Source organism: Macaca thibetana, chromosome 1 (assembly GCF_024542745.1).
Source record: "Macaca thibetana thibetana isolate TM-01 chromosome 1, ASM2454274v1, whole genome shotgun sequence".
Lineage (NCBI taxonomy): Eukaryota > Metazoa > Chordata > Mammalia > Primates > Cercopithecidae > Macaca > Macaca thibetana.
In genome coordinates this window covers 187,878,987-187,895,160 of record NC_065578.1, presented here as the reverse complement: position 1 = coordinate 187,895,160, position 16,174 = coordinate 187,878,987, and the positions used below count along the sequence as shown (strand labels likewise).

The window sequence follows — 16,174 nt, the reverse complement described above, 5'->3', positions numbered from 1 at the left end:
CAGAGGAGAGAAATGGTGCCAGGAGTTCCCTCCTGAGGGCAACTGAAACCAGAGCTGCTGAGGGCAGGGAGGGGTTTTGGAGATTGGCCTCTGGGTTTTCTGCACTGGCTTCTCTCCAATCACAGGCTGTGGTGTGCTTTGTTCAGGGTTCTTTCCTCTTTCAGAACAGCTCTAAGACCCAAGCAAATATCCTACTCACCATGTAGGAAGCAAATCTCTGCTTTAATTGCCTGTGCAATTAGTGCACTCCTAGTGTCGGAGCCATCACCTGGAAAAGCACTTTGGTTAATTTGAATTTAAGCGGAGCTCTGAAATGACTGAGGGCCTCATCGCGAGGGTCTGGGTACCCTCTCGTCATTTAACTGGCACCTGCCAACCCAGGCCTGGAGAATCTGTCTGCAGTACTGTTTGCATCTCCTCATCCCTTCTTTCCCCTCACCCTCCTCCAGCAGAGGGGAGCATATTTGAGGTGTAGGCTGAGGCTGTATTGAGAAGTCAGCTGCCTCACAGCTGCCAATCCACCAGGCAACCGGAAACAGAAAACCATGTAGCAATGAACTGAAACTCTGGGGGAGCTCCTAGGAGGCAGAATGTAATTGTCTTGATCGGAATTTTCCTGGGCCACCAGCCAATCCTGCTTCCATCTTGTCGACCTGAACATCAAGACTTTGTTTTTCATCACGCTTCTTAAGAGCTCTCCTCTCCTTTTTTGCCGCTTCAAACTCCTTATCAGAGCAGAGCACAAAGAAACCACTTTTCAAACAAAACTATCCTGAAATTAAGAAAAGGATGCAGGACTCGTTGTCCACAGACAATACCACCCCCCTGAGCAAGTGGTATTGTGGAGGTGGGAAATGAGAAGCTGACCTAGAATTAACCAAGAAGGGACATGAACGTCTTTGGTTAAGTGAGGAAACAGAAGGGAAGAGAAATGGACAGAATTTAGTTCATTGTTTCAAGGTGCACATTTGGTCATTTGGGATCCCAAGATATGTTCAGTAAAAATCCCACTGGGCACCCCCTGGGTGAGAGGGTGGCATCTAGCCCAGGAGCTAGAGAGAAAACCTAAAAGAGTATTTTTCAGAATCAAACCTTGCCTTCTCCATTTTATCAGTGTCTGCATTTGCTCCTTTTTAACGGGAAAGCTCTTCCCTGCCCTTGATGTTTCCTAGGCTCTTGTCTCTCTTTTGCTGGAGAAAATGAGCTTACCTAAATGGTGAGTTTTGCAGCAGGACCTGGGCATTGCCCTTCTGTTCCCCTCTCTTGTGGGACAGGCTGTTTCAAGTGTTCAGGCCTCTACTTGTTCCTCCATGCTGTAAGTCCTAACCTGGGTAGTCTCCCAACTTCTGCCATATGGAGAGACTTGCCCAGGTCCACAGTGGCCATCTAGTTTGCAAACCCATCTGGCCATGACGCTAAGTTACATGCTGCAATCTAGGGAACATTTTGGTGTCCATCTGTTTCACTTTTTGCCAATTTATCAATTGATTTTAAACCCAGTGGAGCACAGGGGTGTTATTTATTTATTGAATCTTCTTGAAAACCCTGGACTCATTCCATTCTGTGGCAGACTCTTATGCCACAATCTAAGGTAGAATTCTTGAATTAGTGATTCTTCAACTTTACCCCACCCGAAGATGCTGGTCTTAGATCTTACAGATGTTATCAGTTTTCTTTGATCCCTGGGTCAACTTGGAGTTGGCAGAGATATTATTTGACATGTGACCATCCCAAGGCAAAGAGGGTGAGACTGAGAATCCAGAAGAGAGACACAATCACTAATCTGATCACAGGCCCTTATTTACATAATGAGGGTGCCAGGAAGCCCATCCTTTGGATGGTGCCTGTCCTACTAGCCCACTAGCTGGCCAGACTGATGGGCACTGAGAAAGTCAGGGAGCAAGTCACCCTGAGGTCTGGCCTTTCCCAACTGTTGGCAAAGCTCTAAGAGTCCCAGTGGCCTTGAGAATGTGGGGGTGGGTGGTCACCATAGCAAGGCAGGTTTTACATGGGCTTTGTTAACCTCCTATCTGTGGGAATCAGCCTCATATGAGCCTTACTGCCATTACTTACAGGGTGAATCACAGAATTGGTCAGAAGGTCTGCTTAGAGTTGTACAGGTTGGGCTTGGCATAATGCCAATGCACACCATCATGGTGGTGTAGTCATTGTAGGTTTATAGAATTTTTATGATAATTTCCAGCAAATGGGTAAGAATGTGTCTTGAGAAAGAGACGCCTTTCCTGAATTCTCACAAAATTGCCATTTGGACTAGCAATACGGATGCTTGCATGTGTTCAAGACAAACTTGTCATTTTACAAACGGGAAACCTGAGGCCCATAGTGGGGAAGGATTTATATCAATCACAGATCTAGCTGCCAGTAGAGGTAGGATGAGAAGCTAGCTTTCCTCTCCTAGTGAGGGCGTGCTGCTTTTTCTCTATGCTGGACATCTCTCACTTCCTTCTTGCAGTGTCTGTAACAAGGCTGATGCTCTGACACACCTCGCCTCATTCCTAATACCCCTCTTGCTGTGATGATACCACTGGCTGGTTCCACCCCTCTTTCCCTCCTTGTGCCTCTCTCCCCCACCGCAGCCTTACCTGTTGTGAACTGAGTGGTGGCAGAATCACTCTCGTTGGTCCCTCGGACAGCGCTGACTGACACCTCGTAGCGGGAGCCGGGCCGCAGGGCCTGCACTGAGTATTGGCTCAGGGGAGGCTGCAGCCGGAAGGTGGTCCTCCCGCCTTCCCCACCCACCAGGCCATATTTCAAGAGAATGAAATCGACTTTGGCTCGAGGGGGGATCCACTCCACAAAAGCCACGGTGTCAGAGACATCTCGAACCAGGATCTGCGTGGGGCCGTCAATGACTGAATGAGAAGGATCAAATAGAACAAAAAGTTTGAGTGAGAAATAAACCTTGGGCGTCAGCTCTCTCTTTTCCTCCTCATGGAAGTCTGGTCAGTCAGAGAGAGGATGGGTATTATTATTGCATTTCACAGATGAGGAAAATGAGACACAGTAAGATGAAGTATCTTTCCTGAGGACATGCAGTTTGCCTTGGTTCCCCTGAATTTTGGTCTAATTGTTCTTTTACCAGGCTGTAGTTTTCAGGTGATGGCACTTCCCAGTCTGAGCAGGGGAAGGGCACTTGCTGACTTGAAAGAGTCGGCCCTGTTTCTTTCTGGAGGTCATGGGACAGAGAATGGAGAACTGGGTTTCTGGCACATTTCTGCCACTCAGCTCTCACCTTCTTTGAGCCCTGAGGAAAGACCTAGGAAATGACCAGACTGCCTAAACATCCAAGACTTCCAGCTTGGTTGCCAAAGAGGTCATAATGAGTATTCAAAAGATGTCCCTGTTCAGCCACTCTACCAGCCCAGTCAACACAGTCGCTAAGACCGTTTAAAAACCAACAGACGCTTGCATTTGAGGAAATGAACATGCCTTCTGGGTAAACTTGCTCCTCTGGATAAAAGGATAAAAAGGACCCCAGCTTTGGAATAGCCTCTTATGGGTCATTTTTCTCCATCTGTTCTGGCATATTTCTACACCAGAAGGGCATTACAGTCACCTCTTCCAGGTTCTCCAGTGTATGTCCCTCATAAGCCCTGGCCTCTGGCACTGTGCAGGTCAGGGCAACACCTGGAAAGCTGGTGGATTTCCTGCAGGGCCCACCACCTGTGACTCCAGCACCCACTTGAGGTTCTGTTCATACTGAATTAGATAATGGGGAAGTGAGGGAATGTAGAAGGAGAAAGAAAAAGAAACAGCCAAGTGAGGAGAATAGGAAATAGTCTTCTCAACTTCTCATGGGATGTCTGCATGGCCAACATGCCCTTGCCTCCATGTTTTCATTTATTATTGGGGCTACACCCTTCTGGCTGGAGCCGATTATTAACGTTAATATTCTTTAAGGATTTGGAACTAAAACCAGAACTCTGGTTCTCTAATTAGCCTGTGTTGGACCATGCAGAGCCAGAGCTGGTGTGGCCATTTTCTACCATTCTGATACTGATATAGAAACCATTTGATCTGGAGAAAAGGGGAAAGAGGGAGAAAAGGAGAGAGTGAGAGGGAAACCAGTGGCCATGCAGAGTTTCTAGAAAGATATATGGAATAATTTGATTCCTGTTGTTCCATTTTCTGGTGCAAGTCTTTTGTGAGGCCCAGATGCATTTCTGGCCCTGGGATTCCCATGAGACACTCTATGTCCTTCCAGTAAATTCTCTATTCTGCTTCAGCTGGTTTAAGTAAGTCTCTCTTCCTTGTTACTGGCGAGCCTTGACTAAGACTTGTTTCTATCCAGTCCACTCTGGCCCACCTCCTACTCTGTCTCCAAAATGAAGTTTCTCCCTCAGGACTGTCTTAGACTGACCTTAAGCCTCTCAGTTTTTCAAGGTTGAGCCTTTCCCTTGGGTACTCCTCCCTCTTTCTGGGTCTTAGCCTAGTCCTGTTCTGTCTTAAGCTGCTTAGGACTCTTGGTCCAGCACCAGCTAAAATGAAAATCACCAGACCACTTGGGTGCCACCTGGTTTGGAGTTAAAAGGAACTCCTGGTTTTCATATTTGAGGTAGTAATGTGATTTAACAGAATATATCCAGCTTCTTTTCAGCATGTTGCACTTGGTGGTTTTAGATAACTTAGGCCTTTTACATTTAATTTAACTTAATTATGAAATGGGGGAAGTGGCCTCCTAGGTGCTGTGTAAGCATGATATCTGAAGCATAGTAGATACTCAGTAAATGTGTGTTGAGTAAATGAAATAAATGGAAAATCTTCTTTATCCATGAGAAAGAAGGGGAAGCATTTCAATAAACTGTAGCTTTTTGGGAAAAAAAAAAAAAAAAAAAAGGTGTCAGGGAAATGCAACTGACCACAAAAGGCTTTTGTCCTTCAACTCTTTAAATCCAGAAAACCCTAATCATAATGGATTGAACATATTAAAATGTGATTATGTAGCACAAAGGGCTTTAGCTGTGGGAGGTCTTGTAATTTGCATTCACAAAATGGCCTGCTTAGAAGAAGGCAGCCTGAGTGCCTGATGAGGACACAGAGCTTCACAGTAGGGTGTTGGTGTAGGTCAGCTCTTAGCAGAAGGAAATAATTAAACAATCATTTCCTAAAAACAGCACACAGGACTGGGAGCCAACCGTCTTTTTCGTAGCCACTCTTGGATTCTGCCCTTTGGTTGGCCACTTGGTAGCAATGTTCCATTTCAGTCAAGGAGGTATCAACTTGCTTTCAGCTTTGGTCCTAATGTCTAAACAAACACAACCCCTGCTCAAAAAGTAAACTGGAATAAATGTTTTTCCATTTCTTCATGATTCTGTAGATGATGCCAAAATATTAAGGACATTTTTTCTTAAATGAAAATAATTCTGCCTAGCTTTACCACAAATTTCTAGATCTGGAATTTTAATTTTAATCTTAAGGAACTGCCAAACCAAAAAATACTGCAAATGTTATAAGAATGTGATTTGACTATAAGACTAAGGCAAGGCTGGACTACCTTCTCTATGTTCTCTCAATATTCTAGGAGAAAAACATTCCTCAACTGCAATGTTTTCTATCCTCTTATGAACCATCTTCTCCTTTTAGCCTTTTGTCTTTTACTAATACTTTCTTAATATCAAATCACAGGAATAATTTGGACACCTTGAAACATTTCATATCAGAAGAGGAGAAGCTGCACCTGCTATTGTTGGGCTCATCCCAGGACACCCCAAAGTTTGGCACCTTGGTGTGCTGAGTGCTTTGAATTAAAGAGGAATGAAAGAGCTTCAGAAACAGCCCCAGAAGCAAGCAAGGTTTTTCTGACCATCTGCAGTCCTCCCGTCTCCTGACCCTTCTTCTCCCCTTGAAGTGATTCACAGAAATCAGAATTCCTCTTCCTCAAGGCAGGTCATAGAAACTAGAACTCCTCTTCCTTCCCCAAAGCAAGCCATAAAACCTAGAAAGGTCATTTTTTCCCTCCTCCTTTCTCCTTTGAGGACCCTCATTCCAGTGGGGTCCTGCCCCATCGAGGAGGTGGAGAAGAAATGCTTCACAGAGAGGCCAAGAAGAATCTGAGCAGACAGGCCTTGCTAGGTCTCCCCTTTAGACTATTACTATAAGATCATAGCCATTTGTCCATTTACATTTCTACATGGCTGTCCATTCTTCCTCAAACCTAAGCATAAAAACAGATAATATCCCCCACGTCTTTGGGTCTTCATTTCTGAAGGCTCCTGTGTCACGTGAAACTTCGATTAAATAAATTTGTTATGCTTTCTCTTGTTAACCTGTCTTTTGTGATAGCAGTGTTGTTGTGACCCTTATATGGTGAGTGAGCAAAGGCATCACACCTTTCTGCCCCCAAGTTATGAAATGTCAACTCTTCAGTTTACAGCATAACCTTGGGGAACAGAGCTGTGGAAAACCTCAGCCACCAGCCTTCTAGAGGGATTCTTACAGAGCACTTCAGGTTTTATGGTTAAAAAACATACTCTTTGGATCAGAGTTTCTTCTAAAACATACTTTTTGGATTAGACAATGGTTTGAAAGCCTTTTGGGTGGTAAACTTTTTTTTTTAAGGACAAAAATCTTAAATGGATGTACAAAATATAAAACAGATCAAAGTAGAGTTGTCCTGGTTGGAGGCATGGCAGAAGGAGTAATTAGAGGTCTGGCTCTCCACCGGATTCTAGCCTTGAGGCACTGCCATAGAACCTTGGTGCATTAATGGAACACAAGCTAGTACCACAATAGTTCTGAACCAATGTTTTCTTTTTTTTTTTTTTTTTTTTTTTTTTTTTAATTTATTTATTATTATTATACTTTAAGTTGTAGGGTACATGTGCATAACGTGCAGGTTTGTTACATATGTATACTTGTGCCTTGTTGGTGTGCTGCACCCATCAACTCGTCATTTACATCAGGTATAACTCCCAATGCAATCCCTCCCCCCTCCCCCCTCCCCCCTCCCCATGATAGGCCCCGGTGTGTGATGTTCCCCTTCCTGAGTCCGAGTGATCTCATTGTTCAGTTCCCACCTATGAGTGAGAACATGCGGTGTTTGGTTTTCTGTTCTTGTGATAGTTTGCTAAAGAAATGCAAATCAAAACCACAATGAGATACCATCTCACACCAGTTAGAATGGCAATCATTAATAAGTCAGGAAACAACAGGTGCTGGAGAGGATGTGGAGAAATAGGAACTCTTTTACACTGTTGGTGGGATTGTAAACTAGTTCAACCATTATGGAAAACAGTATGGCGATTCCTCAAGGATCTAGAACTAGATGTACCATATGACCCAGCCATCCCATTACTGAACCAATGTTTTCTAAGCTGAGCTTAAGCCTCGGCACCTGATGCTGTTTGGTTTGTATTCAATAGCAGAGCATGAATCACTAATCTGTAAACGTGGTCTCATTACATTGTGTTGTGGGTCTCATTTCTGGTCAACTCAGCCTTTTGTCCTGAACTTAAAACTGGCTTTCTGGTACATTGATTTCTGTTTATGAAAAACACATAAAGCTGTACCAATAGTCACCTATCTCAATTTCTGTTACTGACAGGGAAAGTTGCTTAGCCTCTGAGTTTCAGCTCCATCAACAATAAAACGAGAACCAAAACTTATGCCAGATGCTATGTATAACTTTCAAGACATTCTTGGTGAGGACACACATTGATACATCACAATAGCTAATTGACAGCATTGCAGTTGAACATTCTTTGTTAGCTAAGGAAACAATAAAGCAAAATATGACAATTAATGAATCAATCCTAGAAATATAATAATCTTGAATGAGGTGAACTGTGGGGATGAAATAATAATAGACTTAAGCCATCACCTTGAACAGTGACCCAACTCATACCTCCTTATTTTTGAATGACTTGTTTCCTACCACTTTCACTTCTGAGTATGTTCTAAGTATATGTGTGTATACCAAGTATTGAGCACTCACTCTCATCAGCACAGAGCTGATCGCTTTGTGTGCTTTATCTAATTCCATCCTCATATTAACTTAATGAAGGAGGTACTCTTGTTTATCATAAATTATTCTTGCTTATCTTGTAAAATAAATTGAGGTTTGGGAAGGTTCAGATGACTTTTTCCAAATATCATCACAGGTAAGAGTGAGTCAGCTCTTGCTGCTTCCAAAGCTCATTGACACCAGGGGCTGACAAATGAGGCTTCTTCATGAATAATATCAGAATAAATATAATGGAAATATTAAAAAAGAATTGTCTCCATGAAACACTCTCCCAGATGTCAGTGCTTGTAAGGATGAGTAATAAGGAAGATGATGAGCTAAGCACCTGGTAGAGTAGCTCCATCACCAGGTACCAGAATTGTCCCAGCTCTGGGAGAAATTCTAACACCTCTTTTGTCTCTGCACTCTTTGGGGAATTCTGTGGTTCTTTTCTGAGTGACCTAGTAGGCAGCTCTAGGAAGAAGGGTTGGAGGCACTCACCTGTGGAGACACTGGCCGAGGTAGGGGGGCTCCGGGCCTGTTCTTTCAGAGCCACCACATTGACAATGTATTCTTCCCCAGGCTTTAGTCCCGTCTGGTTAAAGGATGTAACATCACTGGGGACCTGAGCAATCACTCCCCCTTCATTGTTCTGGACAGTGGGGAGAAGCAGAGAAAGCAAAAGAGAAAAGTCACTGGGAGAGGAATCTGATGAGAGAAAGATAAAGGTATGGAATACTAATTGTGGGCTGTGAATTTAAAGTAGGGCAAAGTCTCTTTCCTCCTTGCTGACAGCTGAGTATCTGGGGCCAGAAATAACTCCCCATGGACTCCACAAGAAAGACACCACCCTATGAGGATTTGGCAAATGGAGGGTCAATTTTTAGGAACATTTCTTTCACTTCTCCTGAGTTTGCTGAGTTTGCCAATAAAAATTAGTCATGAGGTGGTGCAGACTGGTTTTTGCCAATGATCAAATGTTTGATGGTTACGGTTAACATTCATCAGAGCTTTTTGGCATTTATCGTAATGAACATGCCTCTGGCTATTTAGAAGAAGATAGTCATGTGTGTTTGTGTGTAAACATCTTTATATACACACACAACACATGTCAAACTAAGACATTGCCATGAGATAATTGTTTATGAGCCAGAGCTAATATTTTGCTATATCTGGAGTTTCTCATGGTGTTACATTCAGTGTGAATCTGTCAATGTCTTGTTTCCCCTCCACCTAGATGAATTAGGACTCAGTGAGACAACCAAACATGAAGTACAAAGAAAGGAAAAAGAAAGCTTGGAAAAAGAGAATAACAAGAAGAGAAGAAGGAGACAAGAGGGAAGAGACAATGAGAAAGAGTAACTTGACAAGATTGAATCTAGAATTTATTATTTATTATCTATCTTTCTATCTTATCTTTCCCCCTCTCTTTCTCTCCATATACTTTCTATGAGTGTCCTCAGAAGTGGAGGAGACAAGAGGGCCTTTTTTGGAGGGCACTGCCATTCTCCCCTATTCTTTGGCCTCTATTTATGGTACCCAGGGTGCGTTATATGTAATTTATAGCCATACTCTTATAAATCAGTGTCATGAATGCCCCCCAGTGGCCTCAACCTACAGATCACAACAGTTATTAAACCATGTGGCCATGCATTTGGCCTTGGCATTCCCTGGTCAGCTTCTCTTTTAATTAGAGTTTTACATACTGGATACATGTAACAGTAGAACCTGGCATAACTTTTTCTTCCTGAGCAACAAGGTGACTTGATTGTTCCAATTGTTATATAACTCAATTGCCTGCCATATTTTATTTATCATTTTAACTCAAATAAGACATATTGGTACAGATGTCTGTTTAGATATATTTACCTTGCTGTGAATGTGACTATGATATGACTGTATCCACATAAGAGAATGGGGCATACAGGTTTATTGAATAGAGCCCTGGGATAGGAGGTGGAGGCCCAGGTACTCATTTTAAGCCTGTCACCAACTAGTTGTATGATGTCCTTCAAGTTTTCTGAATCACAGTCTCTATAAATTAAACTAAACTAGATGTAAAATGAAGGGTCCTTCAAGTTTTCTGAATCATAGTCTCTATATATTAAACTAAACTAGATGTTAAATGAGGGGTCGTACCCTGTGAACTTGAAGATCTTTTGTAATTCTAACAGTTCATGGCTCTAAGAATTTTGAAGTAAAAGAATGGTGAAATCATAGTCTTGTTAGCCAAAAATGTGTCATTTGTCATTAAGTCTGATGAATGGCTAAAAAATGTTCTTTGATGTTGAAGAATAAAGACAGAGGGAAGAAGTCTGATTGAACTTTATATCCTCATGTGTGGTACAGTTAGGGAGGACACTGGTAGGGTCAACAAATTCTGGAAATCTGGAGCCAGGCATGCACCTCTGGCAATTCAGAAAAGTTAGTTTTAGAATTAAGAAAATAAAGAAATACTGCCTTAAAGAGTAGAAAAGAATCTTAGGATACTTTAAAAGTCATAGACTAATAAAAGAAGTTGCTAAATTAATAGGTTACAAATTTATTATGAGTAATCCAGGAGAGCCAAGGTGTCTTTGTGTTGTGTCTGTAACCTTTAGAGATTGATGCCACGCAAGCTGACTTTTCTCTGGTGCATCTGTCTGCACAGAATGAAGCTTTTGACTGATTATGTAACTGATTCAGTCTGGCTTTTCTTATGTCCTAAAGAGAAGCCTCAATTTTTTTGAGGGTCTGGCTTTCACACTCACCAAAACCATGGTTCATCAGGCCCTAGAGTTATCTCAGCGGAGAGCTGGAGCTGGTGGCTGCTTCCTGCATCCTCTGTTCTGCAAGGCCAGGGTGCCATGCTTGGAGTTACTCTTGTCAGTGGGTCATTACCACATATTTGTTGCAGAAATGTTCTATATCCCAGACACCCACAACATGCCATTTTGTGTCTTTAATGGCATGGAGAAAGATACTGGGTAACGCCTTCCTTGCTGCCCCTGATTCTAAGCTAAAGGTACAAATACTCCAAATAAGTCTGTCTGACAGTATAACAGGTGAGTGTTACCTTTGGAATGAAGCTGATTTCCCACCCATCAAAGGAAAATGAGAAGGGCTCCCACTGCACCTCCACGGTGGTCTCTGTGATCGTTTTAAATTGTAGCCCTTGAGGAGTGGAGAGATCTGGAAAACAGCAATGTAGGTGACAATGTCATGGCTAACCCTTGGGACAGAGAGCATTGCCTGATGCTTTGTCTTGGTGAACTTCCTCCACGCCATGGGCATGGTGGTGTCTGGTGGACAATCCCAGTCTTACTCCAGACACAGTGAGTCCCAGGTGCAGGATCTACCCATCCCATTGTGGCCCTAGTGCTTGATGTTGATGGAATACACGAGTTAACTTAAACAAAATATATAGAAACAATTTTAATGCTTTTTATTATATTAACAGGTTACTATTAAAATGCAGACATCATTTTCCTTTTCTTACTAATGTGGTAGATCTTGGCATTTCATATATAATACAGTGCCTTTTTCAGAGGACTTGAGCAGTATCTTTAGAAGCTTTATAGCACTCTCGGGAGGCACTATGATGGCTTCTATCAGTGTTGTCATTTTGCACACAGGAAAAGAGAGGCACAGAGAAAGCTAGCTAAAGGTGTGGAGCAAACCAATTTCAGAATTAATACTAGAGTGATTTCCTTGATCATTGATGCACATTGAGGTATTTTGTTTAGCTCAAATCAGTAAGTCTAGGATGGTCTGAATTTTTCATTTCATGTATCTCCCTCTTTTCCTCCCACCGCCCCTTCTTCCCCAACCACACAGACACATACACATGCACAGGTTTTGTGAGATGGAAGTGTGCTTGTCCTAATGGAGTTCCAATTATCAGCCCTGAAATATGACAGCATGACTTTTCTCAGTTCTCCAGGAAGCCTGCTCCCATTTTAGCTTTACCTCTCATGGGCTATTCCCGTTGGAAAAAGGACAGATTTTCTCATCCTTCCTGTTTGGAAGCATTTTCATGCTTCTTGGTTGGAAGGCAGGGCTGACTGTGAACCCACTTGAAGGCGTGTCAGGTGGTTTACATGATCTTGTCCTTGTCACCTGGGAGCTTGCCTGAGGGAATGCCCTGAATTGGCATAATAAATGCCACAGGAGATGGAAACCTCATCACTGCGCATGCATGTGGATCAGAGAGTAGACGCTTGGGAGTTAGGCCAGGCACTTAGGGTGGTGACTCATCCCGGAGCAAGGTGGGAAAAGTGGCAGATGGTGACCTGCCTCTCTGCACAATCATTGCAGATATTTAAAACCAGTTCTCAGGCACCAGAGAAATTGTTTTTTAAAAAGGTCAAATATAAACAGAGATAATTATAGGCATATTAACAGAGTCAGCCCTCATCTCATAGCAGAGTCCAAAATTATAACAGAATTTCTGTCACTTGAAAAGCAAGGGGACAAGATGACTTCTTAAATTCTTTCCCCTCTGCCTGTCTCTATCCTTGCATCCTTCAAAGCTCAATTCAGTCCTGGAGCTTCCATGAAGATTTCAAGGCTAACTCTTTCTACCTTGGCCTTTTCCTTTTCTGAACTTTCGTGGCATTTGCTACCCAAATACCATCTTATCTACACAAAATGAGTTCAAATCTCTTACCCCTTATCTGGTGGTAAGTCCTATTTACTGGCCCAAGGGCTGTCTGAATTCTAGAGGGCTTATGTTTTCATGGTCACTTCTTGTTCCACTTTCTTGTTACTGCTAAAAATCTCTGTATCACTCATACCTCATCTCCTGTGAATGTTCTCTTCTCTTGTCCCGGATTTTAATCAGATATAGCCCCTTTCTCATGATCTCTCTGAAGAGTTTCCACATAAGGCACACAGACATTTGTGTGCATGCAGGTTTTGCAGTATACTTGGGGTGATGAGAACTTCTCTTGTCTAAATTCTTCTGCCTGGCTTTTGAAATTCTGAACTAAAACAGGCTTATTGTATCAATTTAAGAATTCAGAGGGGTATACAGAAAAATATAATAATAATTTCCTGTCTCCTTCTTATTCTACTCTTTGATGTAGTCAGTGTTAATAATTGGTATGCAATCTTTTATATTTTTCTATGCTTGAACATACACAAAATACAGATATACACCCACAAAAGTTTCCCATTATGTGTAAAAAAACTGTTCATTTCTTATGGAGAGCAGTTTAGATTGTTTTCTGTCTCCATCTCTCTCTCTTCTCTGTGAATCCTTCTAAACTATGCTCTAGGGCTTCAACTTTTATAAATAAAATGAACTATTAAGATATTTTGCTAAACAAAAGACCAGGAGGAAATTATGCCACCTCTCTATCAGGAGAAGGGGATGTTGTCAGTTGTGGTTTTAAATACGATTTTTTTTCTCACTTTGCTATACACTTACGGTCGAGAACATACCATTTAACACTTACTTCTTAGAGGTACTAGTTCATATCTCCTTGTTTTGTATCTCTAACCGATTCAAAGTCTGTAGATGTCTCATACTTTCCTTGACTTCTAATCAGAGTCTAGCTTATAACAAGTCAGTACTCTATAATTAAAGTACTTTTTGTCCTTTTGGTTCTATAATTTATGAAAGTTGCCTGAATTTAGAAAGTCTTTTTAATCGAAAGTGCTTTTTAATGATGTATCCTTTCTAAATGGGCCACATCTCTAGCCCTTCCCCTCAAGGGCAATGACTATTCCAGGCATCCCTGAAGAATTAAGAAAAGACACTACTGTCATGAATGCCCATGATCTCATGTAGGAGAAAAGGAAAATGAAGCAGGATGGGGAAATGGTACGTACGGGTGGCCACCTTGGCAGTGATGGGAAGGCTGAGGATGTTGCTAATGACAGCGTAGACGCTGATGTTGTAGGTGAGACCTGGCTCCAGCTCCGTGATGGTGACACCACTCCAATCTCCAGGCACCCGCTGCTGGAGCTGGAGGCCCCCCAGGGCCGTCGGCTGGTAAGAGATCACATATTCCGTCACTGCCATCGGCCCGTCCCATTCCAGCTCAATGGACCTGTCGCTGATACCAGCCACTCGCAAGTCCTCTGGAGGGGCAACTACCAGGAGGCAATACATAGATAGCATGAGCTCAGAGGATTGCCTTCCCCATCCTGGACTCAACTTTCTTCCTCACATCTCACCCCCCATGCCACGTCTATATGTTCTGCTGGGCTAATTGGCTTTAAGTGATTTGTAACTTCCTTTGTGAACAGGCTCTTTTCTTTTTGGTGCTTAGTACCACAATGTCTATAAGGTCATGAACATGCACTGGAGCCAGCTCCTACTGGCTTGTAAAGGCTGATTGTCAAATTTTCAGGACCGTTTCAAGACTGTCGTTGAATAGAGCCATTACTAAAGATTCAATTTCATAACCTAATACTTAAGTAAATTATATTAAAAACAAAGGTAATAGATACTCAAAATTTATCACTTTCAAATTATTTGACTACATTTTACTATTATCTATACCTTTAAGATAATTTATGTGTGCTCTATCTGTCTGGTGGAAATATTCTATGAATGCACCCTACCACACATCTGTTTCCAGCTCCATGTTTAGTGACGTCATGTTGGTAATTGAAATTGGCCATGGAGAGAGTATTTACATCATGGAAACTGGCAAATGCTACACAACAGGGCTTTTAAATTTTTTTCCTTCAGAGAGCCAGGTTGTTAGATATTTAACAGCACACCACTGGCCAAAATTTTTGGTGGTTTAATAAGTTATTGTCATCAGATTACTCTGGGAGCCAATATCTGATTTGGCAAGTGGAAACAAAGACTCATTCCTGATTATCTTGCAAATTATGAGAAGCCAAAACAGTAAGTCCTGGATACCATGGCCTGATGAAGACACTCAACAGCCCATTATTGTAGAATTTTCCCTTTTAAAGACCACTTATGTTCTGAAAGAAATCTAGCTTGTGTTAAACTAATTTTTATTAGCCTCAATCTTGGAGATGATGATAAAAAAAAAAAACATTCTTGAGGACTTTGCTTTACTTTCTTCTGATTTCTCAAATGCTGCTTGGAGTCACCAAAGGTTAAAACACATAGAAATAGCCTTTTGTGTATTGTCTTGGAAAATGAAGATTCACCAGTGTTGTGGCCATTAAATAATTAAGCCTTTAAGACTAACTAGGAGGCTAACTCCAGTGTGTCTGTAATTAGACCTGCCCATAGATTAAATCAAAGATCAAGCCAATATTTATTTAAATGGTCATTATTAACATAAATTTATATGTAGTGGAGGCTTCCATGAGTTTAAGCGTTGTCATAGGTTTTGAATTTCTCCCCTGGGTAATCTCACCCTTCCCCTTTACAACCAGGTAGGCTGAAGCCAGCTGTGTTTTGCAGGACCATGTGAGTGGAGAGTGCTGTCTCATTGTACTCACACATGCACCCTCAAATCCTCAGCAAAGGCAGAGATACAAGGAGACCTTTAACAGATCCCAGACTCACAGGATAGAATCAGCAGCATATATATGCACTGCTGGACATTTGCTTCAATTACTTTTACCTAAAACCATTCATTGAATAAAACAGTCTAGAAAGCAGAGCTTCTTGAGGATGGCAAATGTTGACTGAAACAAAAATTTTAAAAATTTTTGTTTAAAATTTATAAAACTAAAGAAGTGTAAATGAAATTTAAATAAACTTTCAAATGATGTTTTATAAACTGTATCACCTATATTTCTGACCTTTTTAAAGCTTTGAATTTCACTAAAATCTTTGGGACAGCCTGTATAACATGTACAGAACAACTCCTAGGCCATGAGAAGAAGAATTGATATTTAGAACCTGTCAGGATTTTGCATGATTATACCGAGCACTTATTATGCACCAGATATAATGCTAACCACTTTTATGTAGATTATTTCATTTCATCCTCTCGCCAACACTATGGAATTAAGGTATCATTATTACTACTATTTTATAGGTGACAAAACTGGACCACACAGTCAGCAAACATAGAGGCTAGGATTAGAATGCAGGTAGAATGACTGTAAAACTTCTTAGCCAATATACAACACCACTTTACATTTGTGTAGCATTTCACAGTCTATAAACTATTTTCAGATATACCATCTAACTAGAATTAAAAAAAACATTTAATAGCAACCCTATGAGGTAGTTCACGTAGATATAATTATCCCAGCTTTACCAATGAGGAAGCTGAATCCCAGGTT

The 16,174-nt window shown here is 41.7% G+C and overlaps 2 protein-coding genes and 1 long non-coding RNA gene across 24 annotated transcripts in view; 1 reads left to right on the top strand and 2 right to left on the bottom strand.

The window, feature by feature from the left end:
* The window catches only part of LOC126941210 (uncharacterized), a 105,506-nt gene extending 99,387 nt beyond the window's left edge, over nucleotides 1-6,119 (top strand). For all 9 annotated transcript variants that reach the window (XR_007721145.1, XR_007721154.1, XR_007721152.1 and 6 more), the window contains one exon: nucleotides 5,647-6,119. This is a non-coding gene — a long non-coding RNA (uncharacterized LOC126941210). The remainder of the gene's footprint in view (nucleotides 1-5,646) is intronic.
* MRPS14 (mitochondrial ribosomal protein S14) overlaps nucleotides 1-16,174 on the bottom strand; it is an 868,813-nt gene that overhangs the window by 361,039 nt on the left and 491,600 nt on the right. The window contains exon 1 of one of the 12 annotated variants that reach the window (XM_050767326.1): nucleotides 14,125-14,134. The exons of the other annotated variants lie outside the window; for them this stretch is intronic. The gene's annotated coding sequence lies outside the window, so the exon portion shown is untranslated. Of the gene's footprint in view, nucleotides 1-14,124; nucleotides 14,135-16,174 lie in introns of those variants that run through there. 12 annotated transcript variants of the gene reach the window in all.
* The window catches only part of TNR (tenascin R), a 427,004-nt gene that overhangs the window by 67,951 nt on the left and 342,879 nt on the right, over nucleotides 1-16,174 (bottom strand). For 2 of the 3 annotated variants that reach the window (XM_050766969.1, XM_050766977.1), the window contains 4 exons: nucleotides 13,778-14,041; nucleotides 11,019-11,134; nucleotides 8,465-8,615; nucleotides 2,604-2,873 (listed from right to left, as the gene is read on the bottom strand). In XM_050766969.1, the coding sequence (XP_050622926.1) occupies nucleotides 2,604-2,873; nucleotides 8,465-8,615; nucleotides 11,019-11,134; nucleotides 13,778-14,041 (801 nt within the window). The remainder of the gene's footprint in view (nucleotides 1-2,603; nucleotides 2,874-8,464; nucleotides 8,616-11,018; nucleotides 11,135-13,777; nucleotides 14,042-16,174) is intronic. The other variant, XM_050766987.1, reaches the window with a different exon arrangement.